This window comes from Octodon degus, unplaced genomic scaffold, assembly GCF_000260255.1.
Source record: "Octodon degus isolate 3935 unplaced genomic scaffold, OctDeg1.0 scaffold00209, whole genome shotgun sequence".
Taxonomy (NCBI): Eukaryota; Metazoa; Chordata; class Mammalia; order Rodentia; family Octodontidae; genus Octodon; species Octodon degus.
The window spans coordinates 2,057,575-2,081,118 of record NW_004524785.1 but is presented as its reverse complement, the minus strand read 5'-3'; the positions used below and the strand labels follow the sequence as shown (position 1 = coordinate 2,081,118).

Below are 23,544 nucleotides of genomic sequence, written 5' to 3'. Positions count from 1 at the left end.
AGAGAGAGAGACAGAGAGAGAGAAATAGAGGAAGAGGGAGAGTCAGAGAGACAGAGACAGAGAGAGACAGAGGGAGAGAGAGGAAGAGGGAGAGTCAGAGAGACAGAGACAGAGAGAGACAGAGGGAGAGAGTGACAGAGACAGAGAGAGAGACAGAGGGAGAGGGAGAGAGGGAGGGAAAGAGAGAGGGAGAGAAGAGAGAAGACCAGCAGCACAGAGCTTGTGCTCATGGCCCAAGGTATCTGCACACACACGAGGGCAGGAACAGGGGTCAGCAGAGGAGGGGGGCAGGGGCTCAAAGGACATCAAGAACTCCAATTTTAAATCTAGAGTTTCAGGTTTAAATAATTGTCACAGTCAGAGAATGACATGTATTTTATTAATTGCTTTTATTGGCCCAATTTCCTTCTTCTACCACTTCATACTTGTGATGTATGACTTATCTTTGTTTTCTTTTTGATATGGCTCTGAAAACATTAAGGTCACGACATGTTTTCCTTGTGTGAAGTGAAGACTTGCCTCTTAGAATTGAATTCACACACACACACACACACACACACACACACCACCACCACCACCCACACAGAGATTTCTCATGAAAATAAGAGTTTTGTATCATTTCTTAAAGAAATCTAGTCACCTCAATGAACATTTTGGATTCCATAAATCCATGGGATTAACTTGAGGTGAGCCCCTTTTAGAGAGAAATTCCTATTTATCCTCCTTTACTGTTTATCATAAAGCATTCAGCTGCAAGTGAAGACAGTCACAGAGTGCTTTCCATGTAGAAATTCCATGACCAGCCTTACTCTTCAGCCCTACTGTTACCTAGGACCCAGGACAGGCATCTAAAAACAAGACTCCGAATCCAAGGTGACCTTTCACCTAGTAGGACAGTCTGGAGAAACTACCCTAACTGCATTTGTCTCGCGAACAAGTAAGTGTTATTTGTGAAACTGAACACATAATCCCTGGACTCAGGATTCTTTCAAAACAAGGACATACAGTGACAACCTGAATCGGGAGGCAGGCTCTTTAGCTATCTCTCTTTTTCCTGTTCAGAGCCAACCAGATGGGCTGTTGGTTAAGGGAGACCTTCCTAACTGTGCCCACCAAAGACACCTTTTTCTACACTCCACTTACCTCCCCTAAAAGCCTTGCTGAAAATAACATATCCAATCGGAACATCATTTGCATTCCCTACTGGACTTTAAATCTTCAAAAGAAGGGCAGTATTACCTGGGCTTCATTACGTACAATCCATTTGTTGTCTTGAAAATTATATTTGATCGGCGTGTGGCAATATTACATGATGACGGCATTTACTTGGGGAAGCGGGCACGTGCCCTTAACAAGCCTAAACCAATTTCAGCTTCCTCCCTGCTCCTGCCTATTCCCTCATCCTTTCTTTTATTGATTTTTAAAAATTTTTAATTTTTATTACTACATGTTTGTAGTACATAATGATTACATTCCTCACGGGGAATTTTACATAGTGAAACCTCCACAGTGACTCTAGTTTCAGTAAAGATGAGAAAACGTCAGCATATAAAGTACGAAGGTGAAATTAATTATGGCCTGTGCCTCCATTCTTCCCTCCCTCTCCCCATCAGGGATTAATCTCCAGGTACCGCTCTACATGCTCAAATACAGAGTATGAACTGCTCCTAATACGCTGTTGCCAGGTTAAAGGACTAGAGAATGCGAAGGTGTCAGAAAACAAATCCCAGAGAGGAGTGAAACACTGTTTTCCTTAGCCTATGATTACCATACAAATAGGTTCCTTCTGAATTTAAATTACAATGACAGGGAAAAAAATCCCTCACATTTGCTTAAACACAGTGTCAGGGATGGGAAGGGCAGCTTCCTTACATGGCAGTGCACGGTCTCATCACCACTCCTGCCATGTCACGCGTGCAGAAAACCACAATCAGACAGCGCACTCTGCCTTGGAAACTTGGACAGCATCATGTTGCAAAACATCACAGCAGATGACATTTCTTGAATTCAAAGCAGAAATCTGTTATCTGCAACCACAAGGAAACGTTATGATAAACAACGTATGGAACAGAACCTCACAGACACGTGGAAAGCAGAGTGAGAAATTAAAAAAAAAAAAAAGAATGTCTTTAAGCAGACTTGTGAATGTTTCCAGGCCTGAAAGCTTAATTTCAGAAATGCCTGGGCACGTTCAACTGTTGGTGTGGATCTCAAGTTAGAAAGGTTATTTTCTGGACAACACCTCCAGAGGTAGCTGCTTTCGCATGTAGCCTGACATTCATCGCTAAATAGGAGGACTCTCCCTTTAAATAAATACTTACTGGACTACGCAACTTCTGGAAGAACCCAGGGCATTGGGAAAAGGGAAGTGCCTGGTTGTTTCTCTTCTTCCACCTTTTCCTGTGTACCCGGCCACCTCTGTCTGTGGTAGGCATCTGGGTCAGAAATATAGGCTGTCACACGGGGCTGGGTCCTCGAAGGAGCCAGGATGGAAGACAAGGTGCCTTGTGACCCTGGAGAGACAGGCACTCCTGGTGTGGCCAGACCTCAGGACAAAAGATGAAACAAGTGCAGCCACATACCTCCCTAGGGATGGACAAGGGGATTGCTGTTCTAAATAGGTATCAGTCACCTTGACAACACCAGGAGTCACTGACCCAACCCCTACAGGAAAAGCCCCTGTTCTGTAGTCACAGAAACTTGCTACATGCCTTACTTTTCCATTTGATATGGATTTAATTATTTTAATTAAACAATTGTGCTTGTAGTTTTATAGGTTGTCATGGTTTCGTCCCACCTCATGCTCACTTTTCGAGTTCCATGTTTTCCACCTTAGACCTGTCTCATCTCGTGGATTCGCTCTATAAAAATCCCTAGAAAAGACAGGCTCCTTGGCAACCCACTCGGGCCCCTTTCTGTCCCTCTCTCAGATGGAAGCTTTCTTTCCTTCAATAAATATATTATGCTGTTAACCTCCACTTTTCCTAAAATTCATTCATCAGTTTTAGAGAACAGGAACTTGTCCCAGGTATCTTTCAGATTGGTAGGTTCTTTCCCCCATAACATATCCTTCACCAACTTGGTAACACAAATCTTACTCCACGTCCCTTAGGTTCAGACAGCCAATGCTCAGTCTCTACACGAAGTACAAGTTCAGATTCCATCACTTGTCATTCTGGCAAATATATCCCATTCATTCATGTGATCACTTATTCATTTATTCAGAGAACATTAGTTAAATAAATACTACTGGCTACTGTCCAAGATAGGATACACAATGATAAACAGACAAAAGCTGAGTGGACTTCTAGTGAAAGTGAAAAGCATAATTTCAAGTAACTAAAATAAATCATTAATGCATATGCTTTGTTAGATAATGATTTGTACTAAAGAAAGATAAACAGAAAGATCACAGAGGAAAGGGAAATTGTGACATGGGGCAAGTTAGAAGGTGACAACAAGGAAGCCCAACAAAGGCACCTGGTGAGGCAGTCCCAGGGGTATCAAGGAGAGTAGGTTCCAGGTACAGTCAGTCGCAGCAGGGGCAGCAGCCTTGGGAAGAATGGGACAGGCCTGAAGGGACAAGCAGGGGCAAAGCAAATCTCTCCTGGGACACAGAGGAAAGAACAGTGTCTCTACCTCAGTAGCACTAAACTTTGAACATCTGCAACACTATGAGCTGCATGTCTTCCATAGGTGTGAAGCTTGGGCGAGGCCTTAGCACAGTGTCCAGCACATGTCAAGACCCTCTAAGGAACATGGTAGTTTCTCTGTGATAAAATGTAGCTACATAAACCACTGTCCATGTGTCGTAGGCAGCTACATTAGATAGAAATACAGGCAGTCAGACTGGGCCTAAGGACAAAAGATGGAACAAACGCTCACCTCCGTAAAGATAAGCATCCAGGATTCATCTTAACCTTGAGGAAGCCAGCAAGTCACTAATCCAACCACTACTGGCTGGCTACCGGATAAACTCCTGTTCTACATTACTGCTTGCTTGCTACATGACTCGTTCCCATTTGGTGCTGGATTTAATCAATGTTACTCGAGCAGTGGTGCTTGTAACCTTATTGGTTGACCATAGTTTTGTCCTACCTTACACCCATCTATGCAAGTCCCCATATTCTTCACCTCAGGCCTGCCTCACCATGTGATTTTACTCTACAAAAGTCCCTGGAGGAGACAGCTTTCCGGGGCAACCCACTCAGGCCCTTCTTCTGTCCCTTTCTCAGATAGGAGCTTTCTTTCTCCCAATAAATATATTCTGCTCTTAATGTCTGTTTGCTCCTAAAATTCACTCTTCAGTTTTAGAGAGCAGGAACTCATCCCATTTTCCTGTATCACATGGTTGGGAGTTTCATTTTCCTGTATCACATGATTGTCTTCATCAGGAGCTTCCTCAGAGCCAAGGCAACCTCCTCCTCCTTCCTGGTCCTGGGCACAAAGCACTGCAGTTTGGGGGCCCCTGGTGTCCCTGTCCATCGTGCCAATGCTCCTTGTTGGTGAGAGAAGCACTAAGACGCTGCTATTACCGATTTAGCTAAGAGCTCAGCTCTCGAGTGTGAGTCACGTCTTCAGGAGGGGGGTGCTGGTGGCGGACACAATCTGGTCCACCACTTGTGACCAGCACTTACATCAAACTGGTAGTTCTACATCTTTGGACAGGTACCTTCTCCTTATCACATCCTTTTAGAAATATGGACATTTTCATGTTGAACTGAGCACTGTTTACCAAACAGAGCCACCTGGGATCTTTCTTCCCTGGACTTTCACCCAGAGGACCTCCCCCAGCGCGCTGGTTTGTACTCATTCTTGTCCTCTCAACGAGACTAGGACTCGGGGGAAATTAAAAATATAAAGGTGGGGGGCTGTTACTGTTCAGAAGAGACCAATAAAAATGAAACAAAGTACCTCAAAAACTTTTAAAAAGTCTGTGGGAAATGTGCTCTGGCAGACTCGCCTTGGCTCTCTGGAGAGACAATGCGGTGTTCGTTTTGTCCTCCTAGTGCCAGCGCAGTAGCTGATAGTATCACTGCCTTCTCTCTGTTTCTCCTCCTACTGTGACATAAAACTGTAATTTGAAAGATTTTTTCCCAGAATTTCCTCACATAGCCTTTTCTCTTGTAAAGCACGTTATTCTAAACCTCCATAGCTGAACTGTATAAGCTACGATCACAAAGCACTATGTATGTTACAATTGTGACAATTACTGTTGTGACTTCTACCAGCAAAGCCCAATTCATATATTTCTCTTCTTTTTGAAGCTGAAAGGCATTTCCCAAATAATTACCTTATTTTTGCCCCCATATATTAAATCACATTAAATTCAAACAATGAGAGTGCTACAAAGGTAGAACACAAAGAACGACCTTATTTTAGCCCTGCCCAAGCCTTTAACCACTTAAACCTATTAAAAGGTAACCCAGGATCAACTCAGTTAAGAACACGTCCACTAGTGACTTGTTCACTTCCCACTATCGACACTCGTAAAACCTACAGTATGTGGACATTCTGAAGCGCTACAACCCAGCAGTAGAACATTGCTTTCAGTTCCTCAGAGGCAAGGGCATTCAGAGATGGCATTCGGGAAACAGTCCAGATGGCAAATGGAAGTTTATACAAAAGCAAGTATTCAGGTGAATTTCAGCCATGATCTGATTTCATAAAGGCCTAAGCACCTTTTGCTGCAGTCTTTGGAATTCCCCTTGCATTGTTAGGGACATGTCTTGTGGGTAGCCTGCCTGCCTCCTTTCTTGCCTGCCTTCCTGCAATCCTTCCTTCTATTTCTCTCCCTTCCTTTCTTTTTTTTCCTCCACCCCTCCCTTCCTTCTTTCTTCCTTTTCATTTCCCTCCTTCCTTACCTCCCTTCCTTTTTCCTCCATCCCTCCTTTCCTCATTCCTTTTTTCCTTCTTTCCATGCCCTTTCCTCCCTTCCTTCTTATTTTCCTTCCTTCCTTCCCTCCTTCCCTCCCTCCCTCCTACTTTCCTTCCTTTTCCCTCCCTCCTACCCTTTCTCCCTCCCTTCCATTTCCTCAGAGCTTCTGCTGTAGGTGAAGTCCTGCCTTAAAACGGATATTCATTGTCGTGTTGTGCACTTTGGTGCCTACTGCAGTTCATGGTCTCCAATAGGTGCTCAATAAACAATACCAAATGTTGAATGAAAGAATGAATATATGGATTGGTAGAAGGATGAGCAAATTATTAGTGGTAGAGAAAGGACCCTTCCTCACTCAGAAGATGCTTATTTCTTTGTAATGCAAATGTACACATTTCTCAAACTATGAATAGCCTAAAAATAACAACAGAAAACTTGGTTTTGACTCCTTGTTGCTTTTTTTTTTTTTTGTGCTGTAGTTCAGATATTGGAACTAGAAAATTACATGGGAAGAAAATTAGAAATCACAACAAGGAGAAACCTCATCTTTCACCTAGGAGTCTACTCAGACAGTGAAAATGTAGCTGTGTGATTAATTACACGGAAAGCTTAGCAAGTGCAGCCAGGGTCCAGCAGGCGCACCCCACTTGCTGAGGGCCAGGGGGCACCCGGCAAGAGCACTCAGGGACTGGGAAGGTGCGAAAGCAACTGGGAGGTGCAGGAAGTGGAACACAATGGCTTCAATGACACCAGTGCATGGTACAAGATTGATACAATAGTAGGGAAACCTCACCTTCTTCACTTACATGATTGTTTTAAATGAGCTCCTAAAGTAGTTTATTTTTAGCAATTTTCCTTTGCAAGTGAGTTAAAATCCTGATTCCACGTGCAACTGCCCAGGGGGAGGGACAACAGCGTCTGATCCCCGAACTGAGGCCACAGGGCCTGGCCACTGGGCAGCCGCTCTTCCACTCTGCAGAGGTGTCTTCAAGGTCACCTCTTCAGCACTGCCTTCCCAGACTACTTACTATTCTAATGCCTCATTTACAGGATGTCTCAGCAGATGAAAGGCAGCAATCAGAGGCACAGCCCTAGAGGAGCGTGGAGTCCATGAAGTTATCTGGCCGGCCCTGATTCACTTTAAAGTAGTCCAGAAGTACAGTTGCTGCTCATTTTTTAATTCGTTGTGGCACTATGAGTGTTAAACTGTATTTATCTAGAAAAGCTGGTTCCATGCAATTCCCCTTTGGGGAGATATGGCTGTGGCTAAAATTCCAAGATGAGATTGCAGTAACAAGCTCAGAATATATCCCCAAATAAAGGTATTTCTTTTCTCGCAGGGAGATTTTGCTTCACAGTGAACAGTCTACTAGCTCTTTAGGCCTGAGAAGTCTCCTGTTTCATTTGCACTTCTCTCATACCTGTGAGCAGAATCCAAAATCTATAAAGTCCTTATTAAATCAGAGAGGGTTGAAAGCACAAAATAAGTCCCTGACAAGCTGTTCCTACCCAGAACAGCACTGATAGGGATCTTCGGAAGCATCTCTAATACTTCTGAATAAGCGCAGGCAAATGTAAATTCACCAACTATATTTAATTAAGTAGAAAGTGAGAATTTGGAGACGGGTTATCAGATCCCGCCTTATGCTGAAAGTCATTTCACTGGGCTTTAAAAGTATTTAAATACTGAAATGGTAAAAATACATCTAAATCTAGTTTCCTAATAAGCCATTTTAATAAATATCCCTAGTTTCTGTTTATGAGCATCATTTCTTCCAAAGAAAGCATTTCTCACTATGACAGAAAACAATTTAACTAAGTAAAAAATGAACTCTTTAGGATGTACACAGGGAAGAAGTAGTATGTCTTTATAAAACGGGAAATTTTACAGAGGAGAGAAATTTACTCAAGTGGTGGGAGGTAAAAGTGGATCCGCCCTGCCTAACTACAGCCTCTGCAGTGACATCAGTGTGAACAGGGTGCACTGGCCAAGGTCCCACACTCTGCCTGTGCTGTCTGCTGTGATGCGGCGGGTTCGTTTATCACCTCTTGTGTTCTCAGTGGTCTGCTTTCCTGAAACATCCCATAAATATTATAGCCATTCTTTACTGCCAGAAAAGTCCATAAAAACCCTTAATGTGATTTACTGAATCTCATCTGAAAGTTGTGTTGTATTAGAAATCCTGGCAGGCCTAAAAGGGTAGGACCCTTGTTTTATTCATTCTTGTGTCCTTCGTGCCTGCTCAGTATGAAACATGCAGTTGGGAGTCACAGAGCATGAACACAAAGCTGGGCATTGTGGCCCATGCCCATAAGCCCAGGTCTTTGGGAGGCTGAGGCAGGAGGATTCCAAATTTGAGCACAGCCTGGGCAACTTAGTGATTTAGCAAGGCCTTGTGTCAAAAGATAATGATGATGATGATGATGATGATGAGGAGGAGGAGGAGGAGGAGGAGGATATAGATCAGTACAATGACTCAGTTAAATCCCCAGTATTTAGAAAATAAACCACTAACACAATGATTTTCAAAGTATTTAATCAACTAATTGTCATCAATTCTCAAGAAAGAATTCTTTAGCAGCCATTTCTGTTGAATGGCAAGGATTGGAATGCATTTTGTAATAGCTAGAAAAGTAAACTTTATTAAGTGTTTCACGTGTACACTAGTGCGTTAGAAATTACATGAACCCATTTAATTCACAACTACATAGTGTCCCCCAGGGAGAACCTGAGCTGTAACAGGCGAAGAAAACTTCCCACTGCTGTATGGCTGGTACGCGGATGGGGGGTATTCAATCCAGGGGTTCTACCTCATGAGTGCGCTGCTGGGTGAGTGTCACAGGATGACATTCTGAGAAGACAGGTCAATTTCATGCATGCTTAGTTAATAGGCTAAGTGACAAGCACAGTGACTAAAAAACTTGTTGATTTTGAACAGAATTGTTGACGAATTTCCTAACAGAATACTATGGCTAACCAGCAAGCACTACTAATTAATAAAAGAACTGAAGGTTTATCCCAAGCACTTTGTAAATACAATGCTATTATTTTAGGTCACAATTCACAGAATTTCACAAATGTAAGATGCAATGTGATGCTTAACCTCCAAGGAACATGAGTGTAAAGTCCTTGCAACAACATGATGTCCAGGCAGACACACCTCCCTGGTGCCTCTAAGCACCTAATCTCTGAGGGCTTCCCCTGGTCTTCAGTGGTGGGCCGCTACCTCCATTATGGGGCAGCTCTTCTTTCTTGAGTCTCTCTCCTGCCTTTCCACATGAGTCTTTTGCTAATTCAGAGTCCTGCATGAAAGGGTGATGATAAAATTACATATACATTAGTACTAAAGGGGGCATCAGAGAATGCGAGGCCGGCAAAGGCAGCTGACTGCAGTGCATGGTGATGCCTGCAGTGGGCCTGTAATATGCTCAGTGTCAAGCTTAGCAGGCTCTGTCAGTTTGTCTGTCTGTGGCTCTAACAGCCAGCTGCTTCAAACACACAGACACTCTAGGTTCTTGAATTTCCAACTCCTCCATCCAACCACAGCCATGCCAAGATGATCTCTGAATGACAGTGTCATGGTCCTACGACAATCTTGGTGTCATGTCCCCTTCAATCCAACTGGCTTTGGCAAGGAAGGAAGGGCTGGCAGCACTGGGGAAAAGGGGTGCTGCTGTGGGTAGCAGAGTCATTGGGAACCAGGTGTCTTCTTTCTAGAGGTTTCAAGCCTAACCCTTGTTTTCACCACATACTGAGAATATCTTCACATTTTACATTCACCTTTGCTCTGAGATACCGAGGCGCGATTAAGTGTCTCTCCATCAGTCCTCTTGCCTTCAGTGTTACTGTCACTTAGACTGATTAACTGTATTCCTGCACTGCTTCTCCAATCAATCTCCTTCTCACCTTCCCTTCAGTGCCCCTGTCACTATCAAGACAACGAATGAGAAGTACAGATGGTTACAGGATGCTCAATGGCAAATAAATATGATCCCTCACGCCAGTTCCCTGCGGTGCTAGGCTGCAGTGGATGGCAAGTGTGGGCAAAAGAGGAAGGGCTCTTGCAATCGATTAACAGTGTCTGCCAGTGGGAACAGGCAATAGGGCAGGGGCAGGGGTGGATGTTTCTGAGTCTTATTTCAAGTTCTTCAATTATAGGCAAGGCTGCTGTTCATGAATATTTGAGGAATTCATGGCAGGGACTGGTCTGGAACTTGGATTAACCCACCTATTCCTTCTACTACTCATTTCAAGGCATCATACTATTTAATCTCTGGGAAGTAGAAGTATCTAAGGTAAAAAGAGAAGTTTCTAGAATCTAGAAAGTTAGCTCCCTCTTTAGCCCCACCATACTTGACAAGCACACACACCTTTTTCAGATGACCACACATAGAGAAGTCAATATGGCTGTCTTTTTTATTTCTAAATGTATTTGGGACAGGGACTCACTGTGCAGCTCAGACTTGTAGTGATCCTCCTGTTTTCATCCTCCCCAGCAGTGGGATTACAGGGATGCACCACCATGCCCGGTCTTGGTGGCAGGCTCAGCGCATCCAGGGGTAGGGCCTGCATGGCATGTGGTACCTGTGGGGCCAGGGATCAAACCTCTGCCTGTGCACTTGTCTAAGCAGGTGCTTAGTCCACTGAGCTATCTTGCCAGCCCCAGAGTCTTAAACTTAAAAGTGAGCCTACAAAACTTGTAAAATGTTACTCTTATTCACAGCTTGAAACATGAACTGCATAAGGCCTTAATCATTCAATGGGATACAACAATGTAGATTTGGTATGTGTTCATGTTTTTCCTTAACATGTAACATTTTTGAGAGTATATATATATATGGCTGCTGTTCATGAATTATATATATAATTATATAATATATATAATTATTTATTATATAAATATATATATATATATATAGTATACTATATGCCAGTACTCTTTAAAGTACTCTATATGTTTTTCATTACATCATATTTGAAAGCCAATTTCTGAGTTACTTTAATTGTTCTAATTCCTGGGGAGGAAAATGAGCACAGCGAGGTAAGTAGTTTATTTAATGTCACACAGCTATGGAGTGGTAGGACTGGCATTCAAACCCAAGGTGTCTGATTCCAGTGTGTGAGTACGAGTGTGGCTTCCTCCCCTCCCAGCATTGCCAAGCTGTGGCTACAGGTGGCAAAGCATAAAGCAAATATTTGTCATTTTGCTAGTGAATAATGAAACTGCTATCAGTACTCCCCACACACTGCTTTTGTAATTTTATTGTTAACATTCTGACTGCTCTTTTAGAACAATCTACCTCCACATGAATAAAATTTATAGTTTTTAAAAACATGCATAATTTTGTCAGAATCTCAAGAAGCTAAGAACAAAGTCATTCAAAGTTAACGGAAAATGATAGGACCAGGGCCAACAGGTAGCTCAGCAGCTGAAGCACCTGCTTAGGCAAGTGCAGGGACCAGGGTTCGATACTGGGCACCATGGGCACCACATGCTGAGCCAGCCCCATGCCCAGGCCACTGAAACCAGGTGTGGTGGCGCACGCCTGTAATCCCAGTGCTGGGGAGGCTGAAGACAGCAGTATCACCAGGAGTCTGAGCTACATAGTGACACCTTGTACCAAACACACTAAAAAAAGAAAAGAAAGAAAGAAAATGACAGAATCAGCAAATAAAGTGCTAACACAAAAAGTAAACTCTAAGCTCATCGGTGATGAAGCTGTACTTCATCCCATTTTAAGGGCTTGGGTAGCAGTTTTTTCAGAGGTGCTTCCAGAGAATGGCTTAGCCAGATGGAGAAACAGCAAAATGCCTCAATCCCTGGGGAGAGGCTAATTTAAGAAACAGCCTGAACAGCAGTCAATAGCAGTTTCCTGTGACCTCCTGCGTAACATCCCTTGGGGGTGACACGGGAGCATCAGGCAAGGATGGCGTTCCCGAAGTTCTGAAAGGATCGGTATAATCCAGTGCCACACAACTCTCTAATCAAACCCTCACCCCCTTTAGAGCTATCCTTATAAATTACTAAACTCAAACTGTTGAGTTGCAGTAAGCATTGAGCAGAAAAAAACTCTGCTACACTGCGAACATCTGGTCTTGTTAAAAAAGCACTGTACGGGAAGTCAGTGGCCTCGAACTGCCCCTTAATTTACAAGGGCTGATATAACAAAGAACTATAAATTGAGTGGCTTAGAACAACAGAAACTTGAGCTGGGCATGGTGGCATATGCTTTTAATCCCAGAACTCAGAAGGCGGAGGCCAGAGGAGCCCTGTGACTCTGTGGTCCATCCAGGCTACAGAGTGAGATTCTATCTCAGAAAAGTAAACCAAAACCAAACCAAACCAAACCAAACCAAAAACCACCAGTGAAATGTATTGTCACTCCGTTCTGCAGGATCAAAGTCCAAAGCTATCAGCTTTAGGGAGGACCTTTCCTGGGCTTTTTTTACTTTCTGGTGCTGGCTGGTGGTGCCTGGCTTTCCTTGGCTTGTGGCACCATCACTCAAGTCTCTGTCTCTCATTCTAGTCTCTGCCTGTATTCTTCATGGCTGTCATGTGGGCTCAGAACAACCTATGACCAACTGGGGCACTTTGGCATGCTGAATATTTACGCAGAAGCCATTTGAGAAAACTGCAGAAGCAGACAGACCCCTCTGACCACCTCTCAGGTCCTCTGTTTTTGAAACCTCGCAGGTGCCAGGAGTTTTACCCCGCACCTAAAGGGTGGAAATGGCACACAAAACAGCGAGGATGAATACAACCAAAGGGGCAGGAGAGTTCCACTCTTTATCACCTCTGGATTCCAGCTCCTTAAGGTCCAGTCATAAGTTTGCACCACCGCTCGCTCTTTACCTAAACAGATTTCCTTGTGTTTATGAGTCTCTTTCTGAAGATTCCCTTGTCACATAAAATTTTAGTTAAACCAGACTTGGTGATGTACATCTGAAATCCCAGCACTCTGAGAGACTGAGAGAGAAGCTCAAGCCCAAACTGGGTGACTTAGTGACTCAGTGAGTCTGTCTCAAAACACAAAATAAAAAGGGCTAAGGATGTAGCTCAGTGTGAGGGGCCTGCCTTCATTTTTATTTATTTAATTAATTTATGTGTTTGGTACAGGATCTCGCTACACAGCTCAGACTCTGTTTCAGCCTCCCCTGTGCTGGGATTATGGGCGTGCACTGCCACACCCAATTTTAATCTCTAGTATCACACATACACACATACACTCACGAGTAAAACCCCACAACTTTAGTTCAATACATGTGGATGCTTTTCTCTCATTTCCTTGCTTTTTGTTACGGGAGTGTCAGGTAGGAATTTTACAACAGATGAAGAAAATACAATGCTGCTTTCTCCTCTACGCTGTCTTCTCTGCGTGGCTAACTCCCTCTTCTTATGAGGACACCAGTCACTAAATCAGGGCCCAATATAACCTTACTTTAAGGTTATATTGATTACATCTGCAAGGATCCAATTTCCAAATCAGGTCACATTCCCAGGTGTGGGGTAGCTAGGAGGACTTGAACTTAGCTTGTAGGGATACAACTGTCCCCCTAACACACCTATTAAATAAAGGATATGCACATGTTCACCTGAAAGATATCTCTGACTTCCAAAGCCTTGGAATTATTAATGCATGTATTGAGTTTATTAATGCTTTTCACATTCAGTAGCATTTGCTTCCGGCATTAAGATCACTAACTAGTCCAGCAGGGACCAGCAGGGGTCACTCTGAAGAAGTCACCTGTGTCCAGTGCTCGGGATTCTTCTAAGAAACAAGCTGGTACAAGAGCATGACACCATGATCCTGGCACTGAGAAACAGGTAGTCTGGGGCCAGGGTCCTCTCCCCACCTTCCCTTCATGCCCAGGAGGGGACTGGTACAAAGCCAAGGTGTGGCGAGAAGTCTCCCTAATATTGTCCTCCAAGAACAGAGAGATGGGTGGTGGTTTCAATTAAAAGTCAGTGTTTCTCACAGAAGAATGTATTAAGCCAATGCTGTAAATTACAGCTGTGGTAATAATGCCCAGATAGAGGAAATAAAAAGAAATTTATCACCTTAATCAATCTCTTTTTTCTACGCCAATACAACTCCATCACTGACTTTACTTACTAGACCACGTCACCCTCCCGAATAATTCTTAGTGATTTCCAACCCCAGCCCCTCCCCCACTCACCGTCCGAGCTGAGGAGTGGGCTCTGGAAGGCATCGCCTCCCTTCCTCTTCTCTGTGGACCAGCAGGGCAGGAGCAGTGTGGAGGATGGAGCAGCATCGTCAGCCTTGTGAACGGACTGTACCCAGAAGTCAGGGAGCCCCTGAGCTGCCTATGCACCAGGGCGCACTCCTGGCCCAGAGTACTGCGTCATTCTCACACTTATAGTTCACTGCCGCCTGCTCACTTCTCTCTTGTTTGCACCAAAGCTCCCTATTCCTAGAATTCAATTTTATAAGGAAATGGCACCTAGAAATCCTTTCCAAGTTAGTAGTAAGTGTACTAACTCAAAGATCCAAATCCATTTCTGAGAGGCCAAGTAAGACCTGTGCTACAGCCTAACTAGCACCCTTGCCCTTCAGGACTTGCATTTATTTGGGGGGTCACATTGCTTCCTGCTACAGATGGTGGTACAAGCTCCTTCTCAACTGAAGTCCTCACAGCTCTATGGTGTATGCAAAGATGGTGAAGAGGACATCTAAATCCCCAGGAGCCAGCCTGCTCCCTGGGGCTGTGTAAATGAGCACTACAGACCCACTAGGGATATCAAAGGCCTCTCAGAGCCTTAATTCGCATGTGTAACTGCAGATTCCCTAACAGAGGTCAACAGGACCCTCCCCTTTCCACCTACCTTTATTCTAGAAACCAAACAATCCAAATACTTAATCATCTGAAAGCTGACAAGCGGGAACCGGATTTGGAACTGCCTAAGCATTTCAAGGGAATAAACCCTTAAACTCTCAAAATAATCTCTTCATGCTGTTTTCTGGCAAAAAACCTGCTCAAAATGGACTCCAATGAGAATTTTGTTGCCAGCAAAATCCTCTTCAAATGCTAAGAATTGAGAAAAATATAACTTCATACACATAGTTTGAAGTTTTCTTATTGTTCATTCTCTTTTTCTCTAATGCATTTGATTTCAGTTCTTCACAAGATCCTTAAAATATAAGGAGTATGGAGTTAGAAGGAGAGACATGTACCTTCAAATTTCTTCCTTTTGTTATATCTTATTTTATTATTAATAATATGGATTCATATATTAGACACACATTTATAAAACTCAGTACCATCCTGCCTGTAAGGCCAGTATTTGTTTTGTAGGATACTTTGTAAGAGGTCATACAGAATAAGGTCCTGGGGCTGGTGCGATAACTGAGCAGACTAAGTGGCTGCTTAGGCAAGCACAGCGACTGGGGTTCAATCCCTGTGGCACCACATGCTGCGCGGGCCCCGCCCCCAGGTGTGCTGAGCCAGCTGATTCTGGGTGTGGTGGCGCAGGCCTGTAATCCCAGAGCTGGGATGCTGAAAACAGGAGGATCACTATGAGTCTGAGCTGGGTAATGAGACCCTGTACAAAAAAAATAGGTCCTGTAAAATGTTCCACATCAAGATGGGGCTATCTCCCTTCCTTAGGGGATACTTGATAATGCCTGCAGATACTTCTTTTGTGACAATCAGGTACAGGCTCGTCACTGGCACCATGGAGTCCAGGGATACTGTAAAATACCTTTAGAACTCAGAGAAATTACCTGACAGAAGCATGCATGACCTCAGTGCTGAAGGGCTGTGCAGTAAGTACATGCATTACTGACAAGATTCAAATAGAACCAAACCCTGAAGAGGCAGAGCCAGAGCCACTCCAAGACAGAGCACGCCCTCCCTGGCTGGGTGCTCTGCCCTGGCCAAGCCCTCTGGACCCTGCGAAGCCCACTTGTGAGTTGATCCAGTGAGGAGACACACAGCCTCCTCCTCCCAGGACAGCAAGTCAGTGCGGATGAGCCCCCTTGTCCTTGTGAATGTGCAGCACACCCCCGTGGGCGGATGCAAAGGTCACCGCTGAATTTAAATAACCTTATGTGATAAATCTGCATGAGCTCCATTTGTTCTACTGGACTCGTTGGATTAAATGAACACAATTTAATGTTCTATAGGACAAGGCCTCCTTTCATGGCTGAAAGGAGGAGCCAGTGTGATTTACAGTCTCAGACGTGCTCATTCGCTCCATTGTCTGCGACTTCTGAATATCAGCTCATCATCCAGCAACCATTTCCACCACTCAGGAGAATTTAGCTTTCCATGAGGAAGGGCCCGGCCTCAGGAAGGAATGAGGACCAGGCGGCCATAACAAAAGATTTCTACAACATTCCCTCAGAACAACAGCAAAAAAAAAAAGTTATTATTCGCATTCTTGTCATCACCATTTCCTTGAACTCTCCATAGATAACAGAAAGCAAGGCTTTCTTTCTGATTTCCTGGAAAGGACGGCTCTGTAAGCAGATTACCACAAACAGCTGTGCGTAAACAAAGGGCTTAGCTTCCTCAGGAGAAGGAATCATTCTGGACTCTTATGAACTATTTCATAAACGACGGTATGTGAAAAGTGAGTATTGCTTATTCACTGAAGGCAGTCTGAACTACGCCTAGTAAAAAATTATGCCTCCTTCTCTATATTTAGGAATGATACAAGTATGTCCAAACTTACAACTACAGTTGTTTTTATTAGCCACTAATTTTAGTAATCTATATGATGTTTTACTCATGGCAACTGGAGACAGGTTCTTATTTTTTCTTTTCTGTTTTATAAAATATGAAACATAAGCAGGAAATGTGAAATATACTGAAGTGACTTGGAAAGTAGGTCAAGAACACACTTTGAATTCAGTCAGTTCTCAAAATTCTTGGGTGAGTGCTGGGCTATCTACCAAGTGGGCTGCTTTCCTCAGGTGGGTTAGACCCAGGGCGCCTCGGAGCGTTGCCTTAGGTAACAGAACTCCAAACCTTGCTCTCTGGCTCCGCAGTGTGGCTGCTGCAGCATCGCCAGGGAACCTGCTCCGAATGCAAATTCCCAGGCCCTCGCATGGAAATCTGTGCTCCGACAAACCCTCAGGCTGAAGCATGACTTGGATGTGCGCTGTACCCCTCAGTAACACGAACGCTTACCTGTTATGTCATACAACCAAGACCAAGGGATAGGTGCTACTACTTGAAAACAATATTTAATAAGCTATGCCTTCCTGTTTCAGTAGGAGAAAAGTCTACACCCAAAAACAATGGATACACATAAGGGAGAGGAGATGAGATAAAGGAGGTGCTCCCGCAGCAGATACCCTGGAAGATTTCTTCCTTTCTAATGACCTGGGGGTGCCAGTGGGGTCCAGGATGCCAGTCCACACCCAAACAAGTACACCTTCCTCAGGGTTACTCCAAGGTGCTGCTGGGAAGCACCAGAAGCTGAGCTCCACCATCACTGAAGCGCAGGTGGTGGTGCCCGGGAACAGGGTGAGAGCCAGAGAGAGAGACGGAAACTGCAGAGAGGAATTTAGGAAGTCTAAGCCCTGATAAGGATCCTCAGGAGATCTGGATTAAGCAAGAATCCTTTTAAACACAGACTCTCAGTACAGCACATGCTAATCCTAGATTATGTTTAACAGAGGAAAAAGAAAGAATAAGGGAGGTTTCTTCAGCATGACTTTCCCTCCAAAAGAACTCTTTTGAGTAAGCCATTCAGAAAGAAGCAAAAATAAAACAAAACAAGATTCTCTAAAACCTGATTATCAAAACCCACAAAAAGAAAAACAATGTGCACTTTTAGTCCTCACTACCTTAGGGCATTCCAGACGTGCACAGCCTTTACGTTTCTGTTCTAATGACATCAAACTTCTCCATCCATTCCAACAGCAACCAAGGGGCTTTCACGATCACCCTACCCAGCTGCTGCTTCTTGGATGTCATCTGGTTTCTTTCTCTGTGCAGACCACCCCGTGTTGTAGGCCTCACATCAGGCCTGCAAAGCTCCTCCTGGTACACAGCCCTGTCCACTGTGTCACCCTTTCCCGGCCCACAGCCTACAGATTTAGAGCATTTCTTTTTATGCAGCATAAGTTGTCCCATTAATACATTAAATGTGCAATGGTCCCCTTCCCATGAGACTAAATTTACTAATGTAGAAATTGATGTTGGTTGTGTCACGGCCTCCCTGCCAACACCTCGATGAGCAGCATACCCAGCGCACTTCATAAACTATGCAAAGGGCCTTGTGCTGCATACCAGCAAGGAGGGCCAGATGAGATTGACGGCAAAAGATAGTCAGCAGCGAAGTCCTCAAGCAATCTCCTTGCAATTTACAGAAAGACAGTAATAAGAGCCAACCTGTCCAGAGGGCGCTACTAAACACCCACATGCTGCTTTTGTGCTAAGTGGTTTCCCTACTGTAAAGAAGACTAAAATAAACATTTTGTACCTCCTGCCTCTGTTCCCCAGCCGGGTCTGCACGGCCAATGAGTTGCCAGTTTGCATGGCTTCACACACGCTGGAAAAAAGCAAGTTCTCCTTGGCCCAAAGAAACTTGAATGCCAGCCCGTTGGTCTCTCCTTCAAAATGAGCAGATCTCCTAAAGCACGGGCCCGCGAGGGGTCTGTGTGTGAGTGAATTCAATTGCTTAGCCCGGAATTAATTAAGAGATCTTTGTAAAGGCCAGAAAAGATCTCACAACATTACAGCTTTTATTTTTCTTAAGTCACAAGAATTACTGAAGAAAGTACACAGACTCCTTTTTCTACTTGATTCTGGGTCTGGGATAAAAAAAAAAGCCAAGCAATTCTTTGGGTAGAGAACAGAGTGTTCAATAGAGAAATCCCTTCATTTTGGTTTGGAGACTTTTTTTTATCTGCTAAAAGCTGTGGGCCATAAGTATTGACATAATTTGAGCTTACATTAATCATTTTAATCTTTATTTATTATGTACTACGTTGCCAAAACAAAACAAAGCTTTATAAATTGCAGCTCTACCACAGGGAAAGAAATAAAAGGTCAGTTTTCTAGAGTTCCCATCTACTTGAAAAGAAATCTAAAGCATAAATCTTTCTTAAATACACTGATTAGCAATACCTCTTGCTTCATCACTGAAAAGATGCTATATTATTATAATTCTTTTAAATCAATAATTTTACAGTGAAGTGATGAAATGCGGAAAATTAAAGATACTATTGGAGAAGGCATCGAGCTGTGTAGGTAGCATGATCATTTCTGGAGGAGCAATGGTGAGCAATGGCTTCACCAAGCTGGGGGGTCTGTGCTCAGACTTGGGGGGTCACTCCGTGGTGGAGCATACAGCTTGCACACCAAAGGCCCCGGATGGAATCCCTAGGTTCCCAAGGATAAAAGGAAAGGGAAGGAAAAAACCTGGCATACATGATTCTTTTAGAACTCCGTAGCTCACCAAGGGACTTAGCATGTGTGATGCCATTCAGTTTCAAGAGCAACCCCTGCGGAGTAAGCAAGGTCATTCTCAATTTCCAATGAGAGACTGAGGGCCCTAGATAAAAAAGGCATGTTGCGCTCAGGGCAAAGCAAATGGAATACAGCATTAGCATTTGGGATTTCACCCTGCCGGGCACTATGGTTAGCATTGCACAGGAGGACTCCTGATGTCCTTGCTCCAGTCTTTCCTAAGTAAAAACTGAATTTCAGAGACTCAATAGCTTGGCCAAAGTTACAAAGCTGCTATAGCCAGGACTGTCCAGTTCAGTCCAATTGCCCTATTGTGGTTTACGGTGTTTCCCAGTTAGGGAGTATACTGCAGTCATTTGAAATGTAGGATTTGTTTTATATTTTTTTCCTTGTTTTCACTTTTGCTGCTAGGAACTGAGCCAAGGGCCTTGCAATTGCTGGGCAGGCACTGCATAGCTGAGCTACGCGCCCAGCCCCAAACCCAGGGTTTCTAATCCTGAATGCTACTTCTTCCATGCAATCCTTTCTGAACAGCACCATCTCCAGCCCCGCGCAGAGCAGAGAGTCCCTCCTATAATTACTGTACTGCTTCACTCTATCTCAAGTACTTAATTATTCCATTAATTTCATACTACTTTGCATTCCTGAAAAACTGGGTCATATCTTTAGTTTATAACTTGTTTCTTAGATCTTATTAGAAAATCAATAAGTACAATAAATACTTACCAATTGACTAGATGAATAAAATCAGTATTTTTTATTATGTATTTGAGAATGCCAAAGTGTACTATATATTTCTTTTATTATTATTATTATTATTATTATTTTATTTATTTATTTTTGGAGGAACCTGGAATTGAACTCAGAGCTTTGCACTTGCCAGGGAAGTGCTTATTCTACTGAGACATCTCCCCAGCATTTTTTTTTTTTTTTTTTTTTTTTTTTTTGTGGTACTGGGGATTGAACTCAGGACCCTGCACTTGCCAGGTGGGCACTTATTCTACTGAGCTATCTCCCTGGCCCAAATATTATACAAGTAAGACAAAATATCACTCCTGGCACAAATGATTTTTAAGAATTGACTGAAATAACAGAGGAATTGCAAATATGATAAAGGCTTCTTACTACATGATACATACCAAACCATGATACATAGGGATTTCTAAAAATTCACATTCAATTTAAAGTTGCACATCAGATAGCTTTAGTTATATCAATGTCTTTTCTGCATACATTGTATGATCTAATTCTTCATACTCAATTCAGATTCTTACCTTTATAAGCATTTTTTGTTGTGTTTTTATTTTTAATTTTTTCAATCCTAAACTCAGAAACTGAACAATGGAGATTGCTCTTCTGCAGTGTCTTTTAAATTAAAAAGAGGATTTTGAAGGCAGAGCCCAGGATTAATGACTCAAGAGACAACATGAAGGACAGAGGCTGATTCAGGGTTTCAGACTCCACTGGGTTATGGCTGCAAAGACATCTGTGCCCCCAAGTTCTTCGTTGGCATTTTTAAACATCTTTAATCTCAATCCTCTATCCTTCTCTTCCCCCTACCTCCATGCTTAAATTTTCAAAATGTTTCAATTCTTTTTCAATCTCTGTGTTGCACAGAGCTCCTTGTCATAGTGGGAAAATGAATCAGAGTGGGCATCCTAGAAGCGTGAGGGGTTCCCTTCTGGGTGCAAGGTGGCTTCCCCCCACTGAGCACGGCTCTGGAAAGCTGGGCCAGGACCCATGCTCTCCAGTACGTCAGACTCTGCCAGCAGGTGACCACCTCATTTTCTAATGAAACCGAACTCAAACCCTGAGTCAGCACAATAAGGATGCAATTATCTGCTAAACAGAGTGACCAACACACCTGTAATCAGAGACAATCAGGTTTCCAACATTCTGGCATTCTCTTTAAATTGTTTCAAGAAGAACTGACACTTATACAATGCTTGAGGTCAGCCGTACGTTTGTATATAAACAAATAAAGGCCGGAAAAATAGCTATTGGCTCTACCAGTAGTTCACCAGGAAAGCTGTCGTCCATATCAACAATAATCAACCAAACCTTTGATTAGCATCAACTTGCTTTTTCACTATGAAAATATTAGTTTAAATTTCAATGAATTAAAGCCCCATCCACCACAACTTTCAATAAATGTTTTGCTATTTTCAGATCTAAGCATGCACATCAAAAGAATGCAGTGAACTCTAAGTCCACTTTGCAAAGACCCTTTCCAGGGTAGGCCCTTGACTTGGAATGCAACCAACCAGACACTATACCTCCTTCTGATCCTTGGGACACTTAACTAAGTTTTCATAGCAATCTTTATCAATACTGGGAGCAAAAGATCAGAAAACTAAAATTTTATGCAAAGATTAAAACATCAGAATTTATTTTGAACATTGACACTTCGTTTACAGTATAGGAATTACAAAATACCTGGAGTTTATGGATAAGCCTTTAATAAGATCATTTACAACAAAGGGGTCACAGACAAGACAGGGAGAAATTTCTAGAAGTGGAGACCAGACAAAGCCAGCTCACTCAAAGAACTCAGCATGGCCGATCTACTCTCTCCCAAGAAAGAGATGAGGGGATATCAGGTATCAGAGTGGCCGAGGAACCACATTTTGTTATGATGAGTAAAGTAGAGGTAGGCTTTCTGTAACAGCTTCTGATTTCCATTCCAGTGTTTCACATCCGTGCTAAGTGAAATTAAACCATATGAAACAGATAGGAGGAACACTAAAAAGCATCCCCAGAAAGAAGACGTTGTTCTCTACACAACTAAGATAAGTAAATTGGTGGAGCAAAGGTCAGGCCGATGAACTTAACTTGTAAAACTGGACTACCACTCTTCCAAACAAAATCATGAAAGAATTCTCCTTACCTGTTTTGATATTGATGGCAAAAAAATTCTGTGGATTCCCACTTGTAATCCTGTATGTCAATTTTTCATTGGAGATGGAGTCAGGGTCTTCAGCTTGGATCTGAATGACAGATACATCCTTGGGTGAGTTTTCCATGACAACAGGATAATAAATTGGTTCCGAGGTCAGGGGGGCATTGTCATTCACATCTTCAATTTCAATGTAGACCTCAATGGTGGAGTAGAGAGGAACAACGCCCCTGTCTGTGGCATACACAGTCAGCCAGTAGGACCCTGTTGTTTCTCGGTCAAGAATGTCTGCGGCAGTGATGACCCCTATGAGAAAAGGAAGAGAGCATGACAGCTATGGTGGAGCACAAGGCAGGAAGTCAGTCTCCCCAACTTCCAAAGGGCTGCCCTGAACAGGCTGGGCATATGGAGATTAAGTTGTTCCTCTTTATATAAGAAAATGGTTCTTCTTCAGGACTGTATTAGCTTGCTCACAAACCATTCCTTTGAATCTTGAAGGCAAATGAGTCACATACACATGAACACACACACACACACACACACGTATACATGCACTTGCACACTTAAAAGAAGAGAGCAGGTGGAGAAATGGGGTGGGAGTGGGGCCAAGGGTCAGCAATCACAACACTTCCCATGTAGCGTGGGAAATCAATGCACAATTCAGTATCTCCATGTGACCCAATACTGATTTGATTTCCTAAACAACAAAAAACTTTTCTAGGGTAAATTAATTTATCTGTTTATTCACAAAAATGAGAAAGACCTTTTGAATGTTCTTTTGACTATTATGGTGGAAAATGTTTTGCTTACAAGGATGTAAGCCTTCTCCATGGCATCTCGTTGTAAACCAAATACCACAGTTATTTGTCCTATGCAAGTTCCTTGCCACTCCAGTGCTACATAGAAAGTCCTGGATAAACCTTGATATACTTTGACAGACACTCATGGATACTCAGAGGAGAGCTACACAAAATGCCCCATCTGCTCCCTCACCTCTTTCCCATTTTGTAGTAACACCAATCAAGTGTCTGCCAGAAGAGGCAAGAGAAAAGAGTGTTTCTGTCTCTGTTTTCAGCCTTCGCCCAAATCACCCGGCTGCAAAAATTTACCACTGAGACAGACTCATAAGCAACATCCTTCAGGATGGAAAATTCTGGGTTCTGCTTATAAAATCTTTAAAAGCAGTCAGGACACTTAGCAAGGCATGAAATTCACATACATTCTTATAGTCTAAAAGTCTTCAGTGAAAAGTATCCTAGTCTTCTGTATTTCTACTGCACTTTTATGTAAATTTAGCATACAACTTTGCCTCTAGAGCAGGCAAAC

The 23,544-nt window shown here is 43.2% G+C and overlaps 1 protein-coding gene across 1 annotated transcript in view; it reads right to left on the bottom strand.

The window, feature by feature from the left end:
- The window catches only part of Fat3 (FAT atypical cadherin 3), a 574,624-nt gene that overhangs the window by 363,991 nt on the left and 187,089 nt on the right, over positions 1-23,544 (bottom strand). The window contains exon 2 of the mRNA XM_004644764.2: positions 22,210-22,524. Within this exon, the coding sequence (XP_004644821.1) occupies positions 22,210-22,524 (315 nt within the window). The remainder of the gene's footprint in view (positions 1-22,209; positions 22,525-23,544) is intronic.